This window comes from Lichenostomus cassidix, chromosome 2, assembly GCF_008360975.1.
Source record: "Lichenostomus cassidix isolate B80296 chromosome 2, HeHo_3.0, whole genome shotgun sequence".
NCBI classification, from domain to species: Eukaryota; Metazoa; Chordata; class Aves; order Passeriformes; family Meliphagidae; genus Lichenostomus; species Lichenostomus cassidix.
Genome location: NC_139482.1, coordinates 87763300 through 87788182, shown reverse-complemented (window position 1 = coordinate 87788182; position 24883 = coordinate 87763300). Strand labels below are relative to the sequence as shown.

Genomic DNA, 24883 nt, shown 5'->3' with positions numbered 1-24883 from the left:
CAGTTCACTCAGGCCTCCCCAGGACTTCTCACCTCTCCTTAAGGTAGCCGGCTGCAGGTTCAGTTTCCTGCATCCATTGAGACTGTAGTAGTAGTAGTATAAAAACTTTAACAAGGATTTTTCTCCATCATCAGTCTCATTAGCATCAGTCTGATCTTCTTAAATGAACACATTATTTTATATTATAATTAAACAAACTTATATAGAAAAAGCGAATTTACTGGTGCAAAGCATTCATGAGAATTAGACAGTCCTTAAAAAATTATATAACTGATACAAATTATGTAACTTGCATACCCATCAGAAGTTAGAATAGTTGTGTGAGAATTGCAGTTCAGCATTTTGGCAAAGCCCCATTTCAACCTTACCGCCTCCATGTATCTGACACAAATATGGAAATCGCCACACGTTCCCCAGGCCAACGGCAAATCCGATACAGCTTAAAATATACTGGAACTTATTGTCCCACTTGGGTCTGCCGTCTTCTTTAGGGATTTCAGGAGTTGCTGATAAGTCTTTCGACATTTTAATGAAATATCCTACTTGGCTCCTCAGCGCCTTTCGCTAAAAACTGGAAGATGCTTCAAAACCTGTCTCTCCTACAGGTTTTATGCAGGGTGACAGAAGGATCCTGGAAGAGAGGTGGAGCTTTCTTTTTATCTGATGCAAAGGATTGTGTCATTGCCCAGGCTGCAGTTTAAAGACAAAACCAGGAATTATTATTATATAGAGAGTTACCACTCTTGCCTATTTTGCAGCTCCTTCTATAGTTAGACAACTTGGGAATATGTTGTTAATGGGTAACTCAGGATCAAACAGGTTTTTATTTTATGTTCTCCTTCTGTTCTCAGACTCTGTCAGAGAAGTGTGACACTGAATATAATTAAAAAGAAACCTTTGCCGTGGACTAATTAAAATTGCAAAATAGTTGTAAAAATGTGTGTATAAAATGTTGTCATTTCCTTTCCTAGTTTACTAATAGAAGTAAATAAATGAAGGCATCTTTTCCAAATGCAAAAAGTCAATTAGAAAAAAAGCTGAGAAAAACTAGACATCTGACATGTATGTTCAGACATTAGAATTGGTCCATTTTCACAATAGTTGCTATAAGTTAATAACTTCCCACCTGTCAATGAATCCCCAGTGACTATTTTTATTATTCATTAAATAGTTACTGATGAATGCAAGAACTGAATGCTTTCCTTCAACGGAAAGTATGTGTGAATATTTTTCTGTTTTCTTTCAGTCATACCAGGGTTTTGCTGGTGTGCGTGTCACATCAGTTCACACTAAACCAGGCAGCCAGTCAGCTTGTTTGCTTCGGTAAATCAACATTTTGCCTGGATTCCCTAGAGAGTTTCTAAGTGAAGGTGAATTGTTTTCCCCAGAATAAAAGCTCTGCTCTGTAGCTAAGCACACAAATGTGGTCAGATTGCAGATCATCCAACCAGAAGCCAGTTTCAGATCAAGACTACATGACTCTCCCCAGGCTGTCACGCTCATCTTCTCATTAAAGAGCAACATCTTCAAATAGTTCAAATAGTTACTTACATTAATGTAATTTTTTAAAATTGCAAATGGAATTTAGATTAATTTAATCATTCATGTTCTCTGGAAGGGGTTGCCCAGAGAAGCTGTGGATGCCCTCTCCCTGCAAGTCTTCATGTCCAGGTTGCATGGGACTTGGAGAAACCTGGTCAAGTGGGAGGTGTCCCTGCCCATGGCAGGGGGGATGGGACTTGATGATCTTCAAGGTCTTTTCCAACCCAAATCACTGATTCTATGATTCCATGAAGTACACATGCAACACCTGGTACTTTACTCTATATAGAGCATATAGGCTACTATAAATATAATTCTAGAGTGAATATCCCCTAAGTTCACCTATTTCTTGTAAGAGAGTGTTTTGATTGCAGTGAGTGTGAGGGTGTAAATTGGATCCATTCTCATTTCACAAGGTAGGTGTAGGAGTTGATGCAAGGTGACACAAGTGTGTTGTCCATGTACACAGCCGGATGAAGAGTATCACCTGTCCACAGGGGACATGGACACTGCCTGCTCCAGGCACTCAGCCTGGGTACCCTCACAGTGCCCCTTTTCCTCTCTGGTGGCCACAAGAAGAATGGAACTCCTCACTGAGCTCCACTGGTTCACAAGGAAGTTAGAAAATTCAAATTGTTGTAAAGTGTGTGTGTACACATGAACCAGAGCCACTCACCTTGAAGGCAACAGAGGAGAGCAAGGAGATTTGCATCACTTCTGTGCCTTGGATCTCCCATCTTGGGAGTTATAGGCAATTTATAAAGTATGTAGAATCCTAAATTAATCAAGCTGACATACATAGAAATGTTTTTATTAAATATTTCGAACTTCTGTATGACACAAATAATATTAGTGGCTTTGTGCAACACAGTGGCATGTAAAGTAAAAACAATTTAACATGCAAGAGAAGACAGCATTAAGTTACCCTTCATATTGGTCACCCAACCAGAATGATTACACATGGAAGAGTCACTTAGGGCATTTCATGCACAGTGCATCCCCAAGCAGAAGGGATGGAAGCCAGTTTCAAACAAGCTGGCTTCAGAACTGGAAAGAGGACAAATGATTTGGCCTGGTGCCTCAATCACTTGCAAATGTCAGCATTTTGCTTCCAGGAGCCAGACCATCAACTCTTCACAGTGCATTGCATTGTTAAGTAAATGTTTATCTGGAAGCAATGCACACTTATCCTTTAATGAAAATAAAATTAACTCCAGATTCTTAAAAAAGTTTTTTTACTTCCCTCACTGACAAAACATCCTTCCACATTAAAAAAATGGCTTTAAGATAAATACTTCAAGTTTCCATTAATAGAAGTCTCAGATGTAGCAATAAGGCCAGTTTGATCATTCTTTTTCTGGCAGTGGTTTCTGATGGCTTTGTAGATGGCAAAGGCAGGGATGGCCAAACTGGGCACTCCAGCAAGGATTACAATGACAGCATACACCCAGGGAGGATATTCAACCTTCTCTGTTTTGGGGAATTCCTCCTGAAAGGGCAAACAACCAAGCTGTAGAAAGTCACGAGGAGCAAATTCCTGGAAACATGTACACGTTCAATAATTCAACAGATCAAAACCATAATCAGAACAATTATGGTTTGCTATCATGGCACAATGATTTGCCAATTCCACAGCAGCTTTTGGCTCAAGGGTTTCCAGCCTCAGCTGTTTTGGATTTCTTTTTACTTAAAATTGGTGGAAAGAAAATGGCATGAAAGAAGTAAGAGCCGAGAAGGGAGACTGGGGGACTGGAACACTTCCTGGGCACAAAGGAATGTGGGAATGGGAATGGGAATGGGAATGGGAATGGGAATGGGAATGGGAATGGGAATGGCCTGACAGGCTACCAGAGCTTCATTGGCCAAATAGGCTTTGGGTGGGAAGGCTGAAATCAAAAGGTGAGGGAGGGCTGAAATGTTATTAAGAGGGAAGTGAGGTTGCAAAGGAGGAGAAAGGAAAGCAGACCCATTTCCATGCCTTGTAGCAAGTGCCAGAAAACTGTTTCAGATGGAAGATGAATATAACTGACAATGACCCTTACATTAAAGAAGACTACTTAAAATAATTATAAATAAATATTTTGGTTTATACACTTACATAACTAGGGTCCCAAACACCGTAGAGCAGTTCTTTGTTGACTTGCACCACAAAATAGAAGAAAAAGATAACTAACATAATGAGAGGACTGATAAGTCTCCAGGTAACCTGCCAGAAAATGTTTGGCTTGTGTCCAATCATGAACTCAATATCCTTGTTAAACCTAGAAACAAAAACAGGAAGTTCAGGACCTTAAAAGCTGATCAGGATCAAAGGATGCCTGCTCATAGACAGGAAAGTCCAAACTACTCCTAGCTGTGGTTCCCAGGAATTCGCTAATGTCAATGTGAGGCCAGAATTGACAACAGCAGGAGTTAGCTCTTAGTTGGTCAAATTAGGGCACACATCATTGCAAGTCAGGAAAATTATTTTTGGAAATGTACTATGTTCAAGAAGTCTGTGAAGCATATATGAAATAGTTTCAACAGAGAGGGTCAGTGGAGACCGACTTTCTCCAAAGCATATTGCAGTATTGCTTCACAATTTTTTGGTAAGGATCTCAGCACTACAAAAATTAAAGGGAATGACACACTACTAAAAAAGAACAAAGGCAAATAGCAGTAATTTTATAATTAGATTCTGTTTGCCTATTTGGATATATGCATCAGTCCATATGAACCAATTTATGGCCTCTCCATATAATGCAACACCCTGTGCATACACTTCTTTAAAAATGGTTAATTTGGAAGTTTGGAGTTTCTGTTTTAGTCCTTTTGTCTGGCTTTCTTGCATATCCTGTGGGGATAAACCTGAGGGGGCTATTCAGTTGGTCCTTCAGCTATGAACAACACACTGAATCAATTTGAATCTCAATTACTATGTAAATTTATTTTATCTTTTCACCCCTAACTTCTGAGATCTAGGTGTCTTAAAATAATATGAGCCTCATGTCGTGAATGCAGTGAACGTTCAGGTGTAGTTCATGTGTGTCGTGGATAACACATGTTCTCCTTCAAGCAACAGAGCCATCTTTGTACCAACAACCCTCTCTCACAAAAAGGTCGCAGAAACTCATCAGGAGCACATAACCACTTTTGGGCAGCCCTGATAAGCTCTGTTCTCAAAGAGGGGTACAGTGATGTGTACTGGTCAGGAACATTAAAGTTTGGTAGGAGGCTCTTTTCTGAATCAAACATACACACATACACATTGCCCCCACTTCTTGGACCCAACTCATGTTTGTGTCCTGGGGAGGATAATTTTAATTTACTTTGTAAAGAGTCCTGTTGTCTTAAAGGGAAGGAAAAGTGATCAACATAGACTTTTCTGTCCTTGACAAATTAAAATAAACCTTCTTTCTGAAGGGTACACTATGTAATTTACCTAACCTGATTCATGCTTCCTTGAGTAGTATAAAAATATAGGAAAATGGGCCACAAGGGCATTCACCCCATTGCCAGGAGCAGCAGCTGGATCTGGCACAAGTTCAAGTGAAACTTATGGGTGATGGAATTCCCTGTGCTTTATTTCACATTTCTTATGTATTAATTATAAACATGAAGATGTTGAAACTTGATTTATTACATCTCTAGAAAGTTGAGAGGATAATTACTCCCTGCTACAACTGATAAAGTCCTGGATTTATCAGCTAAGAACGTATCTCAGTAGCCTTGGATTTGCAACCTGCTGTAAACCAATATCTGCAGCCTGCCTGGAGATCCTTGTGTTGGGCAGTATCATTTAGCACTCCCTGTAAACACTCCTGGGATATACCTCTGGTTTAGAACTTCAGCTCAGTGCCAATGTGCTTGTACTTTGCTTCTGCCAATTAAATGTTTAATACAATTACCCTAAAGAAGAGTTATTGTAATGTAACCATCTTTAAAAGGCAAATGAGCTGTAGTGGCTCTTATGTAACTGTTGCAAATACCTGCATTCTGGTGCCTACTCTAAAAGTAAATTATTTGCACTCATATTATTGCACTCCAGGGCTCTTATTAATGCCTAATATTTTCTTGCAATATCTTAGGGGTGTGTTTGTTTGAGCTGGTTGATAAAGAGCATTAATTTTTATAATGTATTACTAAAGTGGAAAACTTTCATGAACAAATTCTTAACATTATTTCTTAAGTGTTCTTATTTTATTCTTAAGCATTATTTCTTTTTGTTGAGAGCTCGATAAGAAATCTGAAACATATAAGCAACCCTAAACTACAGCTGCATCATTTCAGTGATTTCTGTAACAGAAATTCTGCGTACAGAGATGCAGTAAGATTGTAGCTATACAACAATAATCACTTTATGCACTGATATCTAGTAATGGTTAAGCTGTATTTCATACCTGTCTATTCCATAAATGTAGACGACTGAAAACATCTCACAAAATGCAATTATCAGCAGGGGAATAGAGCCAGCAAAATTATCAAATAAAGCCAGCCAGTAATTGCCAGAATTAAGCACAAAAATGAAAGCTATCAAATAGCACACCAAACAAACGAGACCTGTGGGGAAAAAAACCAAAACAACAACACACTTAGGCAAAGAAAGCAAAAGCAAAATGAGAAATAAAATATTTCCCTAGTAGCTATAAAGCTTAAAATGTAGCACTTGGAGCCTGAAGGCCACCACTTTATTTTTTAATGGCACACTGGGGAGACCTGCTTCTATGTGGGTAAAATGGTAAAACTCTCTGAACATTGCACAGGTGGGAGATGTTGCAAACAAAAAGGGAGAAAGCTGAGGAGAGAAAACAGGTCCTCTTCCTCATAGTTGATGGGACAGTGTTTCCCTGAGGGAAATCCTGCCCGGGTGAAGGACTCAGATTGTCCAGCTTCCCAGTGGAGGAGACAATGGTCATCCTCAGCAGGCTGATGGGCAAGCCTAAGGGTGAAAGCTGTCTGCAGCCCCAGAAGGAACCTCACAGGAGCTGCTCTGTTGTGGGACATGAGAAAATCTGGGAGTCTTCAAACCACTCCAGATCAGAAGGTAGAAGTGGGGTAGGCTGCTTTTTCAGCACAAAATCTGTTCCCTGGTGAGGGAGAGAAGGTCACTTGTCTCTAAAAAAGCACTTACCAGTGACAAGTTCCTTAGGCACTCTGGAGGGTATCAACTTGAGATCTTGTAAAGGTACAAGCACACCTTCCATATTTCCAAACATAGACGACAAACCCAAGCAGAAGAGCATGATGAAGAAGAGAATGGACCACAGAGGTGAGACAGGCATTTTCGTGATAGCTTCCGTGAAGACAATAAAGGCCAGGCCAGTTCCTTCAGCTCCCTGGGGAAGGTTTAGGATCATTAACATCACATGGCACTTAAATTTACATTGGTATTCACTTGGCTTGGCAATTAAATAGTTGCTATGCATTCCTACCATATTTAAGGTATCAATATGTGTTAGGGTGTTAAACTTACATCATTCAGGAAAGTTTCCAGATCACAGGTTTCAAACTTGAGGGTGGCAAAAGTTGCTGGATCAGTCATGTTACAGAGCTGCTGCATCTGTTCAAAGTTATCTTGGGTTACGTTACCTTCTGGCAAATCAAATGCATTCATCAGAGTAAGAATATTTCTGAAAAAGTCAAATGGAGGTAATTTGAAATTATTAATTTGCAAGCATCAACAGGATTTGTTTACATCATCAAACAAGTTATTAAGAGTATGATAAAAAGTTCAGATTTTGACATTGGAAAGTCCAGCAGATGTGCAGGTGCAATTCTCTCTTTCTTCTTCCAAGGTAAGTATAACACTGTTTTCCATGGCACAGCTAAATGGATGGACAGTCTAGGAACCTGTGCAGGAGTTAGGTGCCTGTCTTTGCATTGCAGACTGAACAGCTTCTGGGAATGTCTAAGTTGTCTGCAGCTGTGAATCATTCGGTTTCACAGTTAAATGTGGAGGAACTAGACTGGAAACCACAGTCTGGCTGCCCTGGTAAAATGTTTAGGTTTCACCTCTGATGAGACTCAAGCACTTAAGCTCTCCAGGAGAAAACCTAAATACAGAGTTAACACAGGAGTTAGGGAATATTACATTCATGCCATATATCAGCATGGAGAATAATGTAAAATATGGTTGCTTATGCAACATTTATGTAGGAAATCAGGTGGCTCAAACAATTATCATTTTCTATGGGATTCATTCCACATGATTTGAAGTTTTTTAAAGTAATGAGTAGTTCCAATACCAGATGGGCCAAGAGCTGCAATTATTCAGAAACGATAAATCCATTATCAACAGGCTAACAGAACTGTCTCAGCCTAACAAACACCTGCATAATCTGTGGGGTTTTTTCCCCCACTAACTCACTTGTCAAAACAGTCATCATATCTTGCTGTGGCTCTGAATCCAATGATGGAATATATGACGGTTGCAGCGTAGATGGATGTGAAACCATTGATCACTGAGACGATCACAGCATCTTTCTCACAGTTGTTGCTGCATTTCAAAGAGAAGAAATAAGGGATGTCAATCACATTCCCAAAGTAAATACTGAAGGTGGCTACCAAGACTTAGAAAAAGTTAGTTTGCAGATGCATGGGTACAGCAGTGTATCCTCTAAGAGCACACAAGTACTGCTATTAAAAATAGATTTAGTAAATTAAAACTTGGGGCTTTAAGCAATTTAATAGCTTTGATTTTGGTTTGTTTTGGTGAGGTTTTTTCCCCTTCAAATAATCCTGTTCATAAGGCATAACTGCCTGAGTTGTTTTCATGTCTGTCTCAGGGGAAGTAAAGTATGAGGGACAAAAGAGTATGGTCTCTTCTTCCCAAGCTTGGTGTGGATGTGTGCAGACACACATTGCCATGGGCTGTGCCTTCACTGCTGATGGATTGTGCTACAAGGTGAAAGATTTGAATTCAGACACTCAGGCAGGTAGAGTGAGCAGAAGTTCATTTTTCATAGCACTTAGGTATGGTGAAATTACAGTAGCAAATGGCATTCGGGAAGAGTTTTTTTTGACTGTTGAACAAAAGATAATTCAAAATGTTTTCAAATTTTGGAAGACCAATGGAATGCTGTGCTGATAAGATGGGATGGAAAAGCTGTTTGTAGAAACTTCTCTGCTGCAGGCACTTCTTGCCAGTGTGCTTGTGCTGACACAAAAAATTTGCAGAGCCAGAAACAGACTTTCATCTGAGGGACAAGATAAAATATCAATATTAAATTAATTAATGGTTTTATGAGTAGTTTGTAAAACTGTGGATAACTTATTTCTCCTGGGCATGAGAGGAGTATTGAGATTAACTTGATGTTGTCCTATTTAATTTTCTGAACATGTTCTAGAGAAGAGACAAGCCTGTCCAACCAAGACCTGTCACACTGTGTCCTTTCCCCATTTATAACATTGCAAATAGGCTTCTGCTGGATGTAGGACATTGAATGGAAACTCCTTGCTGTAGTCTCATGTCAATTTTTGCAATGTAACATGAGATTCTCAGTGACAGGCTTGAAAAACATTTCTTGCTTTTAGAGAAAGTAAGATGCTCAAGATCCTTCTCATGAATTAGTGATCCCTTGATGGCATTGAAATCTTATTGTATTTTCTGATGTTTTTATACTCCCAAACCATCCAGGGCCAGAGTCACTGACAGCTGGTCCAGTTGGTGCTGGATTGCAGGTGGCCCAACACCACAGTGTAACACCAAGGAATTTGCATGGGGATTTTTTAACTTATATTTCCTTGGGAGTTTAATGACTTCCTTCTGTTTACTCCTTAAGTTATGAATCACCGGGCATTGAACAAACATGGGCTGATGCCACTGCCCAGTGTGCTGGAAACCCCAGAGGACACTGCTCCTTTCCTTTGTGTCTTTTGGAAAGGTGAATACTCTCAGTCCTGATCCCTTGGCTGTGGGACATTGACTTGGACCTTAAGCAGGGCTTGACACCTCTCACTGAGACTTGCAGGCACTTAAAATTCCAGATAATCTTCTCAAAAACGCCTGAAATCAAGAGCGGTGTCAAGGAACTTCCTCAGTGACTGAAATGCTGGGGTGGTGTAATTGAATCCAAACCAAAACTGAAACAAATTTCTGGATGCATGACCAAACCATATATTCAAAACTTAATTCAGAGATGTTCTTAAAAAAATACTGGATTTAGAGCATGCCACACAGTTTTCCCTTCAAGAGTGCTGAAGCACCAAGAGGCATTTGTGGTTGCCCTAATATTTTGTGAAATCTTGGTTGAGGACAGCTAGGATCAGCCAGAGGAGATGCACCTGACATGCCTGAGGGGAGGCTGTCCTAGTCCCATGGAGCACAATAATAGGACAAAAGTAGAGATGTTCCATTTGAAAGAATGAAATACTTATATAAAATATGGATTTTGCCTTGCTACTTACTGAACAGAGTTGTAACTGGAGAATGAAATGAGGCCTCCAAAGGCCAGGGAGAAGGAATAAAACACCTGAGTTCCTGCATCCAGCCATGTCACTGGGTTTGCCAGCTCGGTAACCTGAGACATCAGACACACAGCTTTAAGCACATCCAACATTGCTATTTAAACTGAGTAAGAGAGATTTAAAACAACAATTAAAACAAGAACATTAACCATGCAAAACTCACCGTTCTTGAAAAATTTCAACAAACAGGCCAATACTTTTGTCAAACTTACTTTTTTTTTCTAAAAGAAAACCCATCTGAAGTTTTTATAGAAGTATTTTGAAAACTGACTAGAAATGCTTTTCATAGCTGACAGCTGCCATGTCTGTTTTCAGAGAAGGTGTTTATTGCTTGGCGTTAATAATGATCATTCAGAGATCTGCTCATGGAAAATTATCCTCTTTTTAATCTTGTTTAAAAACTGTTGTATAATTCAACCTTTTGTTCATATGGTAATTAGATGGGTTCTACTCCCAAAGGCATGATTTATGCTTTAAAATTAGGCTGGTTCTTAAGTAGAATACAGGAAAATAAATCAAGCCACATAAATGGCAGCCCCATTGCTCTGTGATGATCATTCAATGTGTTATAACAGATTTTTATGGAGGATAGAGAGAGAGAGAAAGTATTTGTGTGCATGTACACTTGTTATATCCAATGCAAAGGATTCTCCTCCCAGAAACAAGATTTTTGAGATGTCTGAGGGATAGTTAGAAAAGCACCAGTGGAAAGGACTAATTTTCCATCAGTTGTTAATTACAGAGAGAACTACATCACGTTTCACTGAGCAGTGACCCATGCAGGGACTCACATTAGGGGTGAAGAGATACACAATTCCATTGGTTGATCCTTTCAGCGTCAAGCCACGGATCAGGAAAATGGTAAGCACCACGTATGGAAGGGTTGATGTTATATACACAGCCTGCACAAAAAGAATGTGAATAAATCACTCAAATAAAACAAAACAACATTTGAATTTAAAAAAAGCACTGCAATGAAGAAAAGAGGGGAATAATCAAGGTACGGTGACTAACAATAATGGCAAGTTTCAAGTGACTCACAATTAGCATACTACAGTAATAAATATTCAATGAAATAGTTTGTGTAGAACATTTTAATAATAAACTTTTTTTTTTTAAGATATAGCAGTCTATTTAAGAGAAATTGTCATTGTTGAAATTCAACTCAGATCACTCAAAAGCAGCATCAAAAATAACCTACACACTGAGACCAGAGTGATGCAAGGATGGACCCCTAGGGTTTTGCTGGGCAGAAGAACATTGGCCACTCTTTCATAGAGGTAATATTTAGGACTAGCACAAACCCAAATAAATCTGTATAGGTATGTTTTGAAGAGAATGGCCATAATGAAAAGAGAGCCCTTCAATCCTGCATTAAAGATTAATATTAAAGTTAAGGTGATAATATCAAAAGAACGTGTTACTAGGATCTGTGAGGACAAGGAAGATTCACAAAAAATTGCTCACAAAAATCTGCACATAAATCAAATCAAATCAAGTCAGATTACATTTTATTCACCTTTGTTTTTCAAAAAGCAGTCACAGTGATGACACAGACTTTTAGACATGCTTTTACTCAAAAAACAGACAGTTTCCACAGCATTATTAATTCATATAAATAGGGAATCACAACAGCATGATTAATATAATCTCATAAAAAATCCCCCCAAAACAAAGTACCTTTCCTGTTGTTTCAATGCCTCTGATTGTGCACACATACAGCACACCCCATGCACATGTTAAACACAGTAAAAGCCACCACTGAATGCTGCCGGAATCCTCAATGGAAGTGGAGATGTTCAGTGTTTCTCTGTACCAGAAATAATCTACAGGAGAGCTCTTGGCACACTCTTCTACATAATCTGTAACCACAAAATGGTTGTCATTCTGTATGTCTTTTATTTACTTGAAAAATGGAAGCTAAATAATAAACACCAGTGCTCTAAATTGTACCACTTAATGCCAATTAATTTGTTCTTGGCAAATTTTCAGATTTTTAGAGGTTAGTTTCATGGAAAAACAAGAGATTTAAAAGACAGCTGTTTATCAGATATTTTAATATAGTGGCTCTTCCTCTTCTACCCCTCCTTCCTCTCCCACACCTTCTTCAGCAATATTTTGTCTTTCTGTTTTGTGGGGCATTGTTCAAGATCTTGTCAGCTCAAGCTGAATCCTCATCTCCCTGCCATGTGCTGGCCTGTACAATATTCTGCTCTGGCCTGCCCATAAATGAGGCTTTCCATACTTATTCTGGCAGCAGAGGAGCAAAGCACTCTGAACAGCTGTTCACAGACCCAGAAAAACATGCTGCATTCAGCTTCATGCAGGGTTGACTATGGCAAACAAAGCTGGTGTCACCATGCGATCTCCAAGGAGATGCAGACTTCTTGTTTTGAGAGATACAGGGGTTTCAAATGGATTAAGCATTTTCTTTTCAGTATGCTAACGGAGGGCTGTTGGTGAAAAGATGGATGAAACACATTGCCCAGATCTGGGATTTATGCTAGATCCACACTTAGTGAATATTCTGTATATGAACTCATCTGTCAAAATCAACCATGAAGCTTCATATAAAAAGTCCACATTTGTCCCAAAGATTAAATGCTGGCCACATTTTCTGTAATGTAAATTTGTACAAAACACAAGCATCAAATAATGCAATGTGCCTGACAGGACTGCCATGCCTTACTGCTATTTCACAGAAAGGCTCATTTAGGGTTGCTGTTAGAAATCTGTGAGGTGCAACAAAATACAGTACTTCAAAATATATACCTGTTCTGTTGTCATTAAGAGGACAGTTATTCCAAGGCAGGGGCTCTTGGAAGGAGTTGAAGAAATACCACATCACACAGGCAATAATAGTGTTATAATACAAGCCCACCAGGAAAGATACAAACATTGATGCTATGCCTGAAAAAAAAAAATCAGAACGTAGTGTAAATTTCAACACTCTTGTCTTCAAGATATATCAAAGTATATGTTAAAAAGCTCAACCTTTCCTTCCTCCCCTGCTATGTTTTGGAAGCAGGTTTATCATTGTGAATTTGTTGCCTAGAGATTGGACAGGTGAGTCCTATGTAGAATTACATCCTAAAAAGATTGGACATGTGAGTCCTACGTGGAGTTACATCCTAAAACCACTCTGAGACCAAAGCTAATGCCCACTTAGGAGTCAGCTTTATGAGAGAACTAACTCCCTACAGACACCACACAATCCAGTCCACAGCCTCACCAGCTGATATCTAGGGAGTTCAGGATGCTGAGTACATGTAAAGCTCAACTAATTTGGGCTTTTGCTCAAATGAGACCCAGATAGTCTCCTTCTTCCACAATGTCCCTACAGGAGTCAGCAGAGGTGGTGTTGTATAGGATGGATGGCTGCCAGGAGGCACAGGCTGTGACCAGGTACAGAATTCACTCTGGTATCTGTCCTCTTCTGCTTGTTCCCAAGTAATCAACCTCTGATGACTTCTCTGGCAGACAGTAAGTGCTAATGATTAGCTCCTGAGGGCTCTTAGGCTCTAACGAATCTTGAAAAATTCCAGATGCAATGAACAATTATCTTTTGTAACTGATTTACAAATGCAGTGGATGCCAAGACAGTCTTTTTCCTTCCCTCTCAAGTGTGTGGTTGAGGTTGGAAGGGATCTCTGGAGGTCATTTGGTCCCTGCTCAAGCAGGGCCACCCAAAGTTGGTTGCCCAGGACCATGTCCAGGCAGATTTTGTATATCTCTGTGTCTAGAGACTCCACAACCTCCCTGGGCAGCCTGTGCCATTGCTGCTCACCCTCACAGTGTTTCCTGATATTCACATGGCACCTCCTGTGTTTCCTGTGGAATGAGGCACCTGTGGAGATTTTTATGTTGTGTGCATGATGCTGCTTTTACTACATTTTCAAATGGAGTGTTTGAATACTTGGGAGTCTGCTACAGAGGTGAAGAAGCACTTTTTGCAAAATGCTGTTTCCTTGGCTTTTGGATTGGTACCTCTCAGATGCAAAAAAGTAAAATTATGTGGAGCTGAGGTCTATCAGTTAAAGACTCAACTAATATTTATCCACAGAACAGTTACTGGACAATTTTTGGTACACTTAAAGATTCATCCTAATGGTAAAAACACCAATGTTGATAACACGGAAAATATCTCTGAGGCCCGAAATTGGTCTCAGATTAGAGAAAGGTTTTAACTGGGCCCAAAGTACTTGGGAATGTGAACACAAAATTATCACAGTGCTTTATCATTATTAGTTTGACCTATAAATGGAGAGTTAGCAAGAAGGGAAAAGTAATAGATTCTGGGATCTCTTACGGTACACCAGAATAAAACCTGACAGATTTGTTCTTTAGATTATCTGTTCAGAGACTTGTGCTTTCTCAGGAGGCTTTTTGACTTACCAACCCCTTTCAGGGTAGGGTGGATAGAGCTCCATACGCCCACACTGCCTTTCCTCAGCCTTTGACCGATGGCAAACTCAAGATGAAGCAGGGGGATACCTTCCAGGACTAGCAAAATCAGGAAAGGGATCATGAAGGCTCCTGGGATGGGTAAGAAAAACAATTCCAATTAGCGAAGTACTACAACAAAAAAAAAAAACACATTAGTTTTGTGAGATATTGACATGGCAAGCGACCTGTAGCATCTCTGTGGAAACCCTTCTCTGTTTTCTGAGCAATGCTTTTGCCTGACTGCCCAAGCAGGGCACTTGATTATGTATGTGGTTTCAGGTAAGAATCCTTAGTCTTCCCAAGCGACACACATAAACAGAAATTACACACTCTTAACGTTAACCTTTGAAAAAGTCACCTTTTTATTGCAAGTGGAGGAAAGGTATCTATTCTGCTGGAATGACTTCTGGTTTGTTTTGGTTTTTTTTCCCGCAAAAGATTATGGTTTTATAACCGTGACTCATGCAAAGTATATGTGAATTAGTTGAATGAACTAAGCAATGCACTTTGAAATATTAGCAGGAGCGTGGTGCTGTCTGCCGAAAACAGCACTAAGTTCTTGGCATCGTGTTCAGCAACTTTTATGTTTGATCAGAAGACATCAGAAGTACAGGGTTCAAACCTTGTTAATAATGATATAATTGGTTTGTATAGGACAAGTATTCTTTGTTTTGTTCCTGAACAAGATGTACCTTGGATATAGGAGATAACATGGAACACCATACTGGACTATGAAAGTGCAGAGTCAAATGCTTGAATATTGCTACATATAAGAATTATGGTTATCTGTCATTACAAAATGTCTTTAACTTCCTAATCTAAACAGAAGCAAGTAATCTGAATTCAATAAAAAAACCTGCAGACCAGATTGTGAAGGGTTCAGGTCTGGGTATTTACTGACGTTTTCCTCATGTGTGCAATGAAAATCAGACAGCAAGTGAAAGAGGAAATCTGAAGAATGAAAACAATTCCAGGAACAGAAATTTACTTCCTGGGGATTCCAAGCTATCATGAAGGCTGGGGAGCTGTGAGCACACAGCTCAGCTTTTAAATTTTTTTCCTTTCCTCTTTTTGTGTCTGTGCAAGGATGGCCATGGAACCCCTTTATCTGACTGGTCCATCATAGATATGTTATGCTTAAAGGCTTCTTCCTTAGCATCTTAAGGAAAAGGTAAAGGTAAAGGTAAAGGTAAAGGTAAAGGTAAAGGTAAAGGTAAAGGTAAAGGTACAGGTAAAGGTAAAGGTAAAGGTACAGGTAAAGGTAAAGGTAAAGGTACAGGTACAGGTACAGGTAAAGGCAAAGGCAAAGGCAAAGGCAAAGGCAAAGGCAAAGGCAAAGGCAAAGGCAAAGGCAAAGGCAAAGGCAAAGGCAAAGGTAAAGGTAAAGGTAAAGGTAAAGGTAAAGGTAAAGGTAAAGCTGCTCTGTAAGCAGGAGCACTGTTGGCATGTCCACCACAGAAGGTGGTTCAACTCCCAGAGTCCTGCAGCAAATTTTACACACCGTGCTGTGACATGCTATGGTGTAAGGACTGTGCTGCTGCTGAATCTCCCTGTCTTGGAGGGAAAGCCACATCTGCCCAGACTCTGTGAGTGGAGGTGTGCACTTAAATTTAGTGAGAAAGTCTTGAATGTGGAAAAAATAGAGCCTAAATCAGAATATCAGTCTGCCTGCTCTCTGCTGAAAGCAAAAGGTTCAGACTACCTTTGAATGCCTTCCAATGCTGCATAGGAAACAGACTAATCCCCACTTCTGCCAAGAGAGATGGTAGCTATCAAAAAAGATTTTTCTTTGACAAGCATGATAAGGAACAATTGGTTGTAGCTTGAAAAGACTATAAAGGTTGTATATTTCCTTATTCAACAAGATCTTTGACCTGGGAGATAATTTCTAATAAGTCCTTAAGTGATCTTACTGTGACCTGATAAAAAAAAGTGATGTGTCTCCATTAGGAGCACCTCAGCAGAACTAACTGCCAGTCTAGTCTTGTTTCAAGAGATGATCTAAAATCACTGGAAGCTGAGTTTCAAGGGGTGACAAGGACTTATCCTCAGTGCAAATGCAGAGTATTTGGATCAGGTAACTGTACAGATCCATCATCTGGACTTAACTGTTACCATTGCTGAAGAAGGGCTTTACCAGAGAGAATTGAGTGTGGTACAGCAGAGACCTATATGGCACCCAAAAGAGCTAGCAACAAGAAAAGATCTAGATGAGGCAGCCATACAAACTCTGCAGGGTCAGGTTTCAGACTCTTATAAGGTGTCTTGGGCTTGAAACAGAGACAATCCTCTGGAATTTAAAATTGCTGGTATAAACACAATGGTCATGTGCAACAGAAGGGAAACTGTGCCAGACTGACCTGGGCTTGGAGCACAGGACATATTTATGGCTGCTTGCACTTCCATGCATTGGTAAGTGACTTGGTTTTGTGAAAGGCCAGAGACTATGTGTGGGGGATGTGCCACTGACCCTCCCATCAGGAGGGGGAGGGTGGGTTCCCTCCCATCGGGAAAGGGAGCCATCAGGATGGAAGGGGATGGAATGAGGGAGCACTCACTGCATGCACTGCAAAAATCTTGTTTTCTATGAAAGCAAAAGTAAAACAGTCAGGAGAAGTGTTATTCACAGAATGAGGGTGGAGAATCAGTGGAGAAAAAACAATTTGAAGCCAAATTTGCATGCACAGCATGTCTAATCAGATGAATTGGGGCCCTTAGGTGCACACCAATGCATGTTCCAGCACAGCTAAGGAAGCTCATAAAGAAAAAATGGGACAAGCCTTTAGAAACTGAAAGGACAGAGGGAGTCAGTTCCTTGCTAGACTCAGTGACTGAGTCTAACATAGTTTCAATGAGTCCCAGAACCTCTGGCAACACGGGTAAAACCTTTGTACTGTCAACAATGACGCCAGGCACAGGTGGATGAGGAGTCCATCAACATTTCTGGCTTAGTTGCCTTTCAGCCTCCAGTCAACAAAGCATGGCAAGAGAGCTGCCCTGTTACATCTGACTGAGTAGCTCCTGCAGTCAGTAAATTTGTAGAAGACCCTGGACTGGTGGGAAACAGAGAAAAGAACCTTGTCTTGGAAGTGATCCTAGTCCCTCAAAAATTGGAATATACCCTATAAGTTTCACAGGTTTGTGACATGAAAACACACAGTCAGAAAGACACAAGTCAGAAATTGACTGCTTTAGCATTGGCACCATTTGTATTAATATCTCAACTAAGTGAGTGCTAAATTTGAATTTGCAACCCAGGGGAGTTCATTTTCCTCGTAACTAGGGTGGATCACCGTAGTTCACTCTTTTCTGGCATTACAAAATAGCCACTTTTCTCCAAAGTGAGACAGCACCAGCCTGAGGCTCCTAGACCTATCCCAGAGCTGCTCCACACTAATGCAAGGCTTTTGTTCTTGCAAGGACTAAATGGTCTCCTGAGAGTGGGATATAGCTGAGATGTGAAAAGTGAGGAAGAAAACAAATGAGATACACTTCTCCTTGGAGATGATGTCCACATAATTCTTTTCTTGAAGGGCTGGACTGACACAGATGAAAGAGAGAAATAGTCAGCAAAGCTGGAAGTTTAGCAAACATCTCTACGAATAAAAATTAATAATAAATTCATTCAGTCTTTGACTAATAAAAAGTATGTCCCAAGTCAGTTATTCTTCTGGCTTTCCTCTGAAACCTTTTCAGTTTGTCAGTCTACATTTTTACAGTAATAGCTAGTTTTTAATGCAAGCAAGATGAACCACATCGATTTAAAAAACCTGGTAATTTTTTAGTAAGAAGGTTTTTTATAGGTGGCTAAATGACATGCTTTATAGAAGTAATTTATCTAATGTCTCTAGAGGTACCTTTGGAAGCTGGCTTCAATAAAAAAATATCTTTTCTGGTGCTCTAATCACTTTTCAGTGATTAGTCATTCATCCTGATGTGTGGCACGTGCCACAAAGGGCTCAGCATTTTGAATAGCATTTTATGTATTTGAAAATACCAATATTTAGCTGTAGGAATGTTGTTATATTTTCAAGAGAAATAAAATTACAGCTCTCAATTATATATGTCACTTGCTTGTGTTCTTTGGTTTCTAGGGTTCAACTCTAGCAGCTAGCTCAGAAATCCATCTCTGCTGTATTTTCCCTTTCTCTCAATTTTCCCCCAACTTTTCTGAAAGAAGCTATAATGAAAAATAATAATTTGATGTGGCAAAGCTGCTATATAGAACCAGAGAGTCATTATGGTTGGAAAAGACCTCTAAGATCATGGAGTCCAATCACTAACCACAGTGTTCACCACTACACCATGTCCCCAGGTGCCACACCCACACACCTTTAGAACATTTCCAGGATCACATGGGATATAAAAAAATAAACCAATACTTTTTAATTTGTCACAATTTTATGATCCTAACAAATGAACCAATGATCTGAAAATAGTTGCTGTGCAGATGTACATAAAAATTGATTAATATTCCATTCTGAAAACCTTACAACTGAGATATTAGATTCTCATCCTGTTTCAATAGTGTATTTCAGAGCAAATATTATTTGGTTTGAACATATGTATAGCTGTTATTCTCTCTTTAATCTAAGAGCTTCTAATGTCAAACTGAAAAAAAATCATTATTGCACGTAATTCCTCACAAAGGGAAGGCAGGCAGACTTCAGATGGAGATGTTTTACTACATTAACATATTCTTAGATCTCAGCTGTAGAAACATGTCATTTTATCAGCTGCTAAGTGAGGAGCTGCAGATGTCATTACTGTCACTTCATTCAGTGTGGAATGCACAGAAATAAAAAATTCTTCCTTATGCAAGCAGTAGACATAGAGACTTTTTTTTAATCAATGGTTTAAACATTAAATATGCATCCTCCTTTTTTATAATGGTCATCAGGGATAAAATGAAAATGTTTAACAGTTGATTAAATGACATGCAGCTCCATAAAGATTAAACAAAAGCTATGAGCAAAGTCAGAGACAGCTATCAAATGAAGGGAAATTTCAATCTCATTAAGCTGGTGAAATCATTGAGGCAAACACCACACCTTTTACATTGTGTGCATATTGAACTCTATTTTGACTCTGGTAATGATGGATTTATCAACTTTTAAGACATTGAAGGATAAAATGTATTTTGCTCTACTAAATTTCACTGGGGTAAATATTCTATTAAAAAATATAAACTCACAATCTATGACAACAAAAGTAAGTAAATTATGTAACCACCAATTCATTTTTGTGTATTTGGGCATCTCAGTGTTAAAATACTATCATAGTGTTGTGTTTAGGAAGAAGCAGCTCTTCAATAATTCCAGATTTAAGTTCAACATCTGAAAGTAAGCATTACTTATAAACTCAGTGTTCCTAACTACCTTCACTACAGACAATTTGCAGAGAAAAAAATCCATCTTCTTTGAAGTCCAGGTACCACACAAGGGTAAATTTTATACTTCACTGTAGTCCATTTATGTTTCATAAGGGATATAAAATGTGCAAGCACCAGTTCACAAAGTAGGTGGACATCCATCCTCATTCAGGAGTGTCCTTGGCTGAAATACTCTCTACACCATTGCTACCAGACCTCACCCGTGCAAAATGATCTAAACATTCATCCATATAACTCATATTCAAAAAGAAAGAAGTTAAGATAGCAAAGCCAATCCTTAGAAATTAGAAACAATTTCCAGGACATAGTCCATGCAGCCTTGATTCTGCACATACCTAATATCTGATATATAGTCACACAGGACTTTTTCACATCCACTGTAGATATTTCTTGCACAGCAAATAACTGGTTGGGGTTTTTTTTGTTTTGGGTTTTGTTTGTTTGTTTGGTTTTAATCTCTCAATGCACAACCATAATCCACCATCATATCCAATGTGAGCTTTAGGGCTCTAAAATAATTACTCCGGGAACAATCTGAGGAGGAACATGATCCTCATTTCCAGTGAGAGAGCAGGAGCAGGGATTCCTGCTGCTCTGCAGCCAGGATTCAGTGAAGACATCTCTTGAAGACACAAAGTATGAGGACATATACCACCCAGGGTAAAGGCACTGCACCTACTGGGGAAAAATAGAGTTTTCCCAGTGAACTCATGAGTGTGGTGCTGGCTTTCTAGTGGATAACTTGGAAGAAAGTACATAATGTTGCAGTTTTACCCTACTCTGTTATAGAGGCACATCTGTGCCCCTGAGTGAACCACAGAAATGCGAAGATGAATCAATCATCTTGGCCACCATGCTGAGGGGCAAAGACTGAGGCAAAACTTGCCCCAAATGTTTAGTAAATACACATTTCCAACTGGGTATAGGTGAAACCTGATAGAGGGAGCACAACAGAGGTAGGATGTCATACACAATGACTCTAACAAGCATCTCTGAAGTGGTTTTATGGCATCAGGGACTTTCCTTCAGCAACCTGACAGCTGCAGTCCAAGATGTTGCAGAGTGCTGCCTCTATTGGGTGCTTGGTATGCTGTGAACATGGCTAAATGAGAATTAGAGATGCAGGAGGCAGAAAATCTCATGAGGCAGAAATTGTCTCAACACCTAGATATCTTCAGAAACAAGAAACTTCAAGATCTGTTTTTACAATATAAATAGTCACATGTTCAAACTCAAAGGCATCCATCCAAAGAGCAGGCAGCCCTTTTTTGGGTTTTTTTTCTCATTTAAGGGAAAATTTTGAGAGCAGAAACTGCAATGGGAGTAGGACAGTGGTGGCAGGAGTTGGATTTAGACCTACCACAAGAGACTGAGGTGCACTGTACAGCAGAGGAGCAGGAGGGATTGCACAATAGCTCTCCATCCTTATGTGTGGTGAAATTAGGGAGTCCTCTCTAAGAAGTCACAGGAAGGAATTGCTGACTACTTGTGTTTATTGACATGAGTCAAAGCATTTGGTGCTGTGCAGAATAATTGATAGAGAAGGTAGCAAGTCTGGCTAGAAGGACACATATCTGTCTATTAGCTTGTAATTTCTTTGCTAAGTGCTCCCTTACAACTTCTGCCCAAAATTTGAGTGAGAGGGCCCCAGGGAAACAAGAAACCAGGATTAACTGTTGTCAGTGTTCCTGGGAAAGGGCAAACTACAGGATGATGAGATACAAAAGTAATTGCTGCCAGAGGACTCACACACACACACACACACACACACACACACACAAGCAATTCATAAATCTCCATGGACATCAGTCGTAAAACCATGATCCATACCAAGTTCTTTGCATTTGTTAGGTGCTTGCTTTTCAGCTGCATTTCATATGACAAGAACACAAGGGAAAGACAGACCAAAAAGCAGGGAAGTGCCTATGAATCCACCCTGGAAAACAGGGCATATCTACTTTCTAAATAGAAGAACCTGAGAAGCCAGTGAATGCCATCAATTTTGGAGAAATAGATCCACTTTTTCAAATTAAAATTGTCAAACATGGAAAATGGCTTCTGATTTTGTGTGTGTGTGTGTGCCTTGTAACTTTTCAGCTACAAAAGCTGGCTCTGCTGCAAATGACCTCCAGTTTGCACTGCAAACTCTAAACATCAGCCCATGTTAGAGAAATCTGAATGATAGAAGCATCTCTTCTTGCTCCTGAGCCACCTGTTGTTACATGTCCCTGAGTCTGTGTGAGCAGCTCCCCACAGAGCCCTCATTTGTCCCTACCCTAAGTAGGACAGTAATTTTTAAACATCTCACCATGTACATGTAAAGAAAATTACTTTGAAATTCTGTTTCTTAAGCCAAAAATTGTCTACAAGATCAAGAATTACAAAGGAACAAGTGCATTTTACACATATCCCAGAGTGAAACATGGACAATGACTAGATAGCAGACAGAAAAGTCTGTAAGAAAATAAAAAATTTATATTGTTGTATAATATTTAAGCAATGATTCAGCTCAAAATTACCTTTCAAAACAAACAGCAAAAGAAAACAAAATTTTTAACATGGTCATTCAGTCCTTACTTTAACCCTAAGGAGTCCCAGTAAATTATACAGTAAATAACATACACTCGGATTTTAAATTGCTTAATAACACCAACTGCTAAAAAGGTATTCTTAATGTTAACTTCATTCATGCTGTTACTCCTAGCACAAATTACACAAACACTGACTCTACAGGTGATATACAGATCAGTCCAAGCCCAATGAAAAACCTATTATAAAAAGATCATTTGATCATGCCCAGAATCATAGTCCCAAGCAGTTTATTACTATTTTTAAATATATACTTCATATATGTATGTATGTATGTAAAGTAACATTGGGTTTAGATTGAGAAAATATACCATGTACATGACAGTGGAAGACTCATTTGTTCAATCCTGTGTCCTAAAATAAAAACAGGCCCTTCCTTTTCTTCCATCTCTACCATGACCTCAGTTGGTGTTCATGACCTGTGATATTACCTTGTGCATTACACAGTCTTCTAGAGAGAACATCACTGTTCTCACAGGAACTGACCAGTTCTAAACATACTCCATTATTTGTTTACCAAAAGAGATATTAAGTCTGGTTTATATACAAAGTAAGTTAAGATGTATTAAAGACATACCTCCTCCATGGCTCTGGCAGAGATACGGGAACCTCCAGACATTTCCTAAGCCCACACAAAACCCTACACATGTCAGCATATACTGAGCCTTGTTGTCCCATTTTGGTCTGGAGCCTGCCTCTTCTTTCTCAAGGACCTCAAGTTCTGCATGGGAAGGTATCCTGTCCTCCAAGCCAGGATTGGGCAGCTTTAGCTTCACCATGTTTTAAATTTCCTGACTGAAAGAGCTGCCAGTGAGGAATAATGACACAGTCAGCCTGTCAGAACCCTGCTCAAAAAGAGACCATCTATTTGCTGTCTTCAGCTATATATAGTGAACCTTTGGCACTGGACTTGTAAGTGCAGGCTTGTGGTAAAAAGAAGCGTCAGCAAATCATTCGATTGACCAAGTCAGCTCTGACACTTATTAATGCTTTATCTGCCAAGGTTTTACAGAACAGTCTGTTCGTCCAGTAGAATACATTGATTTCAGCTAATGTAATTCAGGAGATTATTTGGCTATAAACCATAATCGCCTGTAAGGATATGTAACACCCCTTGCCACTCCCCTGTTTAAACTCACTTAAATACATATATAGCCCTAGCAAATGAGGAATAGTAAGATTCCACTGGCTGCAGACTAAATATAGGGATTTCATATGATTTTTTATCAGGAAGATAAACTGTTTGTGACTCACCATCACGTTCAGTTTCCCATTATGTGTGCTTACAGAATTGTATGTTTCATGACAAATGTTTCCCTGTAATAGATTGTGCCCTACTAAATGTTCTGACCAAAAGGATGGAGAATGCAGGGGATTATAAAATCTGACCTTTAAAGTCATAAGCAGAATCTGCTTACCCTGATGCCTCTAATCAGTACAGAACAAGGTTTGAAGAACATAATGTCTTTTTTATAAATGGGCTTGAAATCAAAGGTCTCTTCACCTTTTCAGTGACCCTAGATATAGTGGTCAAAAAAAAAAAAAAAGACACAGGTTAACAAATATCACAGATACTACTCATATCCTCATTATTTCAGCACAATCATAACAAAACTGTTCCCTTTGAACCTCGTTGTTTTCAAAAGATAAGTACTTGTCACTGAAAACTATATATAAACTCTAATACTGTATATGTCATAAGGAATTTTGTCAGCTGCAGGCTCATTGCATGCAGTGATAGAGGGTGCTCAAAATATAGAATTAGGAGAGATCTTGCAAGTCCAGCCCCTGGTAAAAGAGGTGAACACATCATAGCATCCCTTTGCAATCTTATCATGTTTATTCAAAGTTGATTCCAGAGGCTGTTCGATATCTTTGGATAGAAAAGTTACAAAAAACAGTCTCCATCCTTCACATGAACAACTGCATACAGTAGCCCATATGGATTTTCCCTGTGCCTTCTCATAGGTATTAATATTTCCCTAACATGGCTTGAAATATCTCTCAGTCTGCCTAGTGACAGCACTTGCCTTTTTCATGACCCTGTCAGGTCTGTGGATGTGCTATCTCATTGGATCAGCAATTTTCTTCTCCTTTACTGATTCCAACCAAGGATTTCCTAGCTTGTGGCAGAACCTCCTTGTTTAGGTTGCTGAAAGCATATGTTCAGTTTCACTCAGTTTCTGCTACTCCAGTGCATTGAGCTGCACAGCTCTTCCTGAATGCTACTTTTACGGCATTCACAGTCCATCTGAGATTGTGTCAGGAGTATTTAATTAATATGATACTATTTTTTGTCCCTAGTCATTAGTGTAAGAGTGACAAAACAATGCTCCTAAACTGATCCTTGAAGAGCTGCCTTAGTAACCCTTAGACCACCATTTCTGCTTTCAAGCACAGCTTACTATCATAATTAGATTTTTACCTAGTTCTTTTTTCCCAGAGTCATCATAGGATGGTTTGGAAAGG

At 39.4% G+C, this 24883-nt stretch overlaps 2 protein-coding genes across 3 annotated transcripts in view; both read right to left on the bottom strand.

Moving 5' to 3' along the window:
* The window catches only part of LOC146441726 (sodium-dependent neutral amino acid transporter B(0)AT3-like), a 28223-nt gene extending 27514 nt beyond the window's left edge, over positions 1–709 (bottom strand). Inside the window, exon 1 of one of the 2 annotated variants that reach the window (XM_085052302.1) lies at positions 369–709. In XM_085052302.1, coding sequence (XP_084908428.1) covers positions 369–525 — 157 coding nt within the window. In that variant the 5' untranslated portion in view covers positions 526–709. The remainder of the gene's footprint in view (positions 1–368) is intronic. The other variant, XM_085052301.1, reaches the window with a different exon arrangement.
* Positions 710–2337: 1628 nt separating this feature from the next.
* SLC6A19 (solute carrier family 6 member 19) lies at positions 2338–23300 on the bottom strand. The gene is made up of 12 exons (XM_085052296.1): positions 22992–23300; positions 14383–14523; positions 12760–12897; positions 11668–11849; positions 10779–10889; positions 9928–10040; positions 7889–8017; positions 6995–7151; positions 6653–6857; positions 5922–6081; positions 3641–3803; positions 2338–3031 (listed from the first exon to the last, which is right to left on the bottom strand). The coding sequence occupies exons 1-12, from the start codon at positions 23191–23193 to the stop codon at positions 2825–2827; spliced, it is 1908 nt and encodes a 635-aa protein (XP_084908422.1). The 5' UTR covers positions 23194–23300; the 3' UTR covers positions 2338–2824.
* Positions 23301–24883: the final 1583 nt, after the last annotated feature.

What these genes read in the sequence shown, in the direction of transcription:
- SLC6A19 (XM_085052296.1), bottom strand. Translation starts at nt 23,193, where the DNA reads ATGGTGAAGCTAAAGCTGCCCAATCCTGGCTTGGAGGACAGGATACCT. An exon ending in GCATTGAAACAACAGGAAAG is followed by an intron (nt 10,890 to 11,667) that starts GTACTTTGTTTT and finishes CTTTTTGTGCAG; the next exon opens with GCTGTGTATATAACATCAAC. An exon ending in TCCAGTTACAACTCTGTTCA is followed by an intron (nt 8,018 to 9,927) that starts GTAAGTAGCAAG and finishes TTTGAAATGCAG; the next exon opens with CAACAACTGTGAGAAAGATG.